The 5,571-nt window shown below is 40.2% G+C and overlaps 1 protein-coding gene across 1 annotated transcript; it reads right to left on the bottom strand.

Moving 5' to 3' along the window:
- Positions 1-2,601: 2,601 nt before the first annotated feature.
- Positions 2,602-3,744, bottom strand: LOC141673607 (uncharacterized). Its single transcript, XM_074480361.1, has 3 exons — positions 3,614-3,744; positions 3,317-3,504; positions 2,602-2,999 (listed from the first exon to the last, which is right to left on the bottom strand). Exons 1-3 carry the CDS (start codon positions 3,742-3,744, stop codon positions 2,602-2,604), a joined length of 717 nt encoding a protein of 238 aa, XP_074336462.1.
- Between the last annotated feature and the right edge of the window lie 1,827 nt (positions 3,745-5,571).

Here is a 5,571-nt window from a genome sequence, read left to right as displayed (position 1 = left end):
AGTGGTTTTTAGCGGTTTCGGATTCAATTTCGGATTTATTCGACTTTTTGCTCACCCCTAACTATTGCATTCTGTATAATCCTGTAGAGGATCCAGAGTTTCTTGGATTATTTGGTTATACAGATAGATTGGGCTGGATCAATTGATAATTGCAAGAGAACATCGGGGTATGTTTTTTTCTCTTGGTTCATGTGTCTTTTCTTGGGCCTCGAAGAAACAGAAATTTGTTGCACTTTCTTCGGTAGAAGCAGTGTATGTAGTTGCATGAAAAGCTGTTTCTCATGCAATTTGGTTATAAGCAAAATTTTGGATGATGTTGGTCAGAAACAAGAAGAGAGTACGATTATTTATTGTGACAACAAGTCTGCAATTGACATAGCTCAAAATCTTGTGAGTCATGATACAACAAAACACATTGCAATCAAGTATCATTTCATTCGAGAAGCAGTAGACGGAATAATTAAACTTAAATTTTGTCGAACATACGATCAACTGGCAGATATCTTAACGAAGGAACAACCAAAGAACAAGTTATATCTTCTCCAACAGAAGCTTGGACTTTTCAGAAAATGCAATAAGGGGGAGTGATAAAAGTTGATGCATTTCAAGAGCAAAATCAAGAATCTGTTCTATATGCTTCTGTATGTTTCCAAATTTACTATTTTAGAAGTCCATGAGTCTGATATTCTAGATGCATGTTCTCTGTATTTCCAGGTGCAAAGAATGGTATTGATAAAATGATAAGTTATGAATGTACGTACTAGTATAAATTGCCTTGTAAGTTGTAATCTCTCTTATCAGAAAAGAATTTTTCCAAGTAAAAATAATAATATTTCTTCTCTCTATTCTATATCAAACTTTCTCTACAAGAGCTCTGTAGTAGCAAGTCGTAAAACATCTTCTTATTATCTCCAGTTCTAGAAAATATTCCAACAACAGGTGCATTACTTAAGCTTACAGAGGAGCAGTCTGAGGTAGAAGAGAGATTCAAGACTCTGACAGAAGACAAGGATCAATGCAAAGAAGCTCATTCTGTTGTTGAAGCTGAACTGAAGAAGTTGGATGTAGAGAAAGAGGAGGCTCGTGTGGCATATAGGGAGATCAATGACCAATATAATGCTTCCAATAAAGAGTTTGGCAGGATGAGTAATCACTTGCTGCGGTTAGTAAGGAAATAATGGAACAAAATTTCACCTAATGTTCAACTTTAAATATATCTTCATGGTTTTACTTGCCGGCCTGTTTTTATAGCTCTTTTTATTGTGGCTATGCCTCAAATTGGTGTCATTCAATTTCTCCTTCCTTTCAATCTCTATAAATATTTCTTTCTCTGCTTCATGCTTTAGTTATGATTATTAAATTCTTGATTGTTTAATTTCAAGTTTCGTACTAAATTATGTTGGAAAATGATATTCGTGCCTACCTGTATTTCCGGGATTAAAATATTTTATGGTGACATCTCAGTTGCTGGGGTTTCATGACGTTGCTGAGTTATGAAGATCTCAAGTAAGCGCGGGATACAGAGTCTTGCCTGCTCAGTCTTGAGCCTTCTACTGTAGACACTTTCTTCGGGGAAAGTTTGGTCCTGTAAGAGGAATGCTAGTCACTATTAAATTGTCAAGTGAGCCATCGCAGAGTCTTCTGCTGGCAAGTAAATATCAATCTTATATCTGCTGTCCTCCCTCCTTTCTAAGAAGCAAGATTTTTTAATTTGTTTGAATCGATAATATCCAAAAACACTATTGTCCTATGTATAAACAAGTAACAAAATTTATCTCCCTAGTGCTCGACTTCTAAGTAAAAAAAAACTTATAAGGGACTTATAGTTGTTACCAAAAACATGAACCTTATTATAAGACTAAGTTGATGTTTTGTTTGAACGTCCCCTTCTAATTAACTTACCATGTTACCTTAATAACGAGATCTAGTAGACTTGGCGGATAACAATGTTGATACACATATAGTATAGTCAGGGTATTGGGATCTTAATATTAGATTTTGACGATAACAATGTTAACAAGACACCTTGGAGAACATATATATTCAGCATGTGAAATACTTTCATAACATATTGCTATGGAACAACTTGATTTATAACTAAAACACCGTAGATAAATAACAAACAATATAATAATGAACTGAGTACGGTTACAAGATAGAATTGCTATTGTTCGAGACGTAGCCTCTCCCACATGTTTGAACTCTCACAATAATCAGATGCCCCCTTTGGTAACCCTACTTCCCTTTTTAACTAACCCCCAATCATTCATTACAAAAGATCATTATATCCCTCTCCCAATAATAATAAGACTTCAATCAGTTTGGGCTTCCAGCAACTTGGGCTTTCGTCTTTTTGGCCTCCTGGCATATCACATATGTGAACAGTATTGGTGGCTGACTTGGGTTTATAGCATTACCCGCGGCCCAAACAGCCACCTTGTCCTCAAGGTGGAAGCACGGAAACCTGGTGTCTAACTCTGCGAATTGTTCCCATGTGATTTCATACTCCGGAAGTCCTTCCCATTAGATGAGCACTTCGACCCCAGCAGTTGAACTTGATTTACTTTGTCAAACCCCCAGTACCTTCTCTGGACTGCCTTCTCATACTAGTGTGTCACTAATGTTGGGTGGTAACAAAGGTGATGGAGTAGGCTCACCTACTGCTTTCTTTAGTTGTGAAACGTGAAAAACTGGATGAATCCGGGAAGTAGAAGGTAAGAGAAGTTTGTAAGCAACCTTACCAATTCGTTGCACCACCTCAAATGGGCCATAATAGCGAGCTGCCAACTTGGCACATGCTCGTATAGCCAAGGACTGTTGGTGATACGGCTGCAGTTTGAGATACACCGAGTCTCCCACTTGAAATTCCACTTCACGCCTGGATTTATCTTCTTGAAACTTCATACGCTGCTGAGCTCGTAATAACTGAAATTTCAAGTCATCAAGAATAGCATCCCTTTCCTGCAGTTGGTCTTCAATGGATGATAGTACGGTGCTGCCTGGGACGAATTTAATCAATTATGGGGAACTCTTCCATACAAAGCCTTAAACGGCGTATACCCGGTCGACATGTGATACAACGTGTTGTACCAATATTCTGCCCAGGGTAACCAAGCAGCCCAAGCACGAGGTTTGCCATTTACAAAACACCTTAGAAAATTTTCAAAACACTTGTTCACCACTTATGTTTGTCCATCGGACTGCGGATGGTAGGTTGCACTATGATTCAATAGAGTACCCTGCAGTCTAAAAAGTTCTTTCCAAAAGAGACTGAGAAAATTTGTATCTCGGTTAGAAATAATGGTCGTAGGGAAACCATGTAGGCGAACCACATCCCTCATAAAAACTGAAGCCACTCCTTGTGCTGTAAATGGGTGTTTCAATGGCAAAAAGTGAGGGTATTTCGTAAGACGATCCACTACCACCAAAGTAGAATCCCAACCTTGTGATTTCGGAAGTCCCTCGATAAAATCCATCGATATTGGGCAACCGTCTTCCTCATTCCTGGACAGAACCAGGTAGCAGCAATGCGTTGATAGGACTTTAGTTCACCTGAATGTCCCCCATAGGTGTGTCATGATACGTGTGAAGTTATTTTGGAATAAGAGAGCACCTGGGAGGAAGTACAACTCGTCCTTTGAATTTTAAAACTCCATGGTCCAAGACATACCCCTTCGGTATTGCTTGTCCTGCTGTTAAGTCTTCACTAATTTTCTTGATAAACGGGTCTTCTTGGATAATCATTCATACTTCATCCCAATGAGTACCACTAGTGGTGATTAGGGTATTGATTGCCCCAGAAGGACCAGATTGTCGCGAGAGGGCATCTGCCACCCGATTTGAAGCCCCTGTTTTGTAGTGAATTTCAAAATCGAAACCCATTAGCTTGCTCACCCATTTCTGGTACTCGGGGCCTATTTCTTGTTGTTCCATCAAGAATTTTAAGCTTTGTTGGTCCGTTCGCATAATAAAACGCTGCCCACATAAATAGTGTTTTCACTTGAGGATGGCAAGTACGATAGCCATGAGTTCTTTTTCGTATATGGACTTAAGGCGAGCCCTTGTCCATAAAATCTTGCTATAGTATGCAATAGGGTGACCATCTTGGAGTAGAACGGCTCCCAACCCAAACCCAGAGGCATCAGTTTTGACGATGAATGCCTTGTGGAAGTTGGGCATAGCCAGAATCGGGGCTTGTGCCAAAGCCTGTTTCAAAAGCTCGAATGAAGATGTGGCTTCTTCAGTCCAACCATACTGATCTTTCTTCATTTGGTCAGTGAGGGGGCGAGCTATAGTTGTATACCCTGATATGAATTTACGATAGTACCCCGTCAGCCCTAGAAAGGAGCACAACTGTTTTAGATTTTTAGGTTGGGGCCACTGTAGCATAGCCTCAATTTTACTCCCATCAACTGCAACCCCTTGGGCTGATATCACATGCCCCAGATAAGCCAATTGATTCTTCCAAACTCCCATTTCTCCAGATTAGCATACAGTTGGTTCTCTTGCAGCGTGTGTAACACCGTAGCAAAGTGTTGCTGGTGTTGTGTAGCATCGGGGCTGTAAATTAGGATGTCGTCGAAAAAGAGAAGGACAAATCGACGTAAATAGGGCTTGAAGACTGTATTCATGAGAGCTTGAAAAGTAGCCGGGGAATTTTTTAAACCAAAAGGCATTACCAAAAATTCGTAATGCCCTTCGTGTGTCCGAAACGCGGTCTTCGATACATCTTCGATTTTTACCCGAATTTGATGGTAGCCTGATTTAAGGTCCAACTTTGAGAAAACTGTAGATCCATGTAGTTCATCTAAGAGCTCGTTGATGAATGGAATGGGAAAGTTGTCAGCCATTGTCACTTTATTTAAAGCACGATAATCTACGCAGAAACGCCAAGCTCCGTTCTTCTTTTTCACCAGGATCACAGGACTAGAGAAGGGACTGTTGGAAGGTTGTATGATTCCTGCTTGTAGCATGTCCTGTACCAAGGCCTCAATCTCATTTTTCTGAGCCTGAGAGTAAAGATAGGGCCTGATACTTACCGGAACTGTTTCATCTTTAAGAATAATTTTGTGCTCATGCCCCATTGAGGGTGGTAGCCCTTTAGGCATTTCAAAAACTGACTCGTACCTCTGTAGTATATGCTTTAGAATTGCAGGAACCCTTGGCGGCATTTGTCTTTCATCTTCCAATTGTCCCACAGCTGATAAGGCATTTAACTCCACTAGATACCCCTGCCCTTCCATCTTGATAGTCTTGATCATGGTTTTTAATGAAAATAATGAATGCCCCAAACTCGGATCCCCTTTAATTGTCACATTTTCCCCTCCCACCATAAATTTCAATGTTTGGGTCTTCCAATTCGTGGATACTGTGCCCAACTTTTCTAACCATTGCACACCCAAGATCACATTTGAATTTCCTAAAGCCAAAGGAAGAAAGTCCTCAATCACGGTGATCGTTGGTAGTTGTACCACTACACCCTTACATTCTCCTTCTCCGCCTACTATTTCCCCATTTCCCAGCGATACTCCAAACCCCCCTGTTTTATCCATATGCAATCCTAATTTATGT

Source organism: Apium graveolens, chromosome 7 (assembly GCF_009905375.1).
Source record: "Apium graveolens cultivar Ventura chromosome 7, ASM990537v1, whole genome shotgun sequence".
NCBI classification, from domain to species: domain Eukaryota; kingdom Viridiplantae; phylum Streptophyta; class Magnoliopsida; order Apiales; family Apiaceae; genus Apium; species Apium graveolens.
The sequence above is the reverse complement of the archived record's forward strand: the minus strand, read 5'-3'. Positions and strand labels throughout refer to the sequence as shown.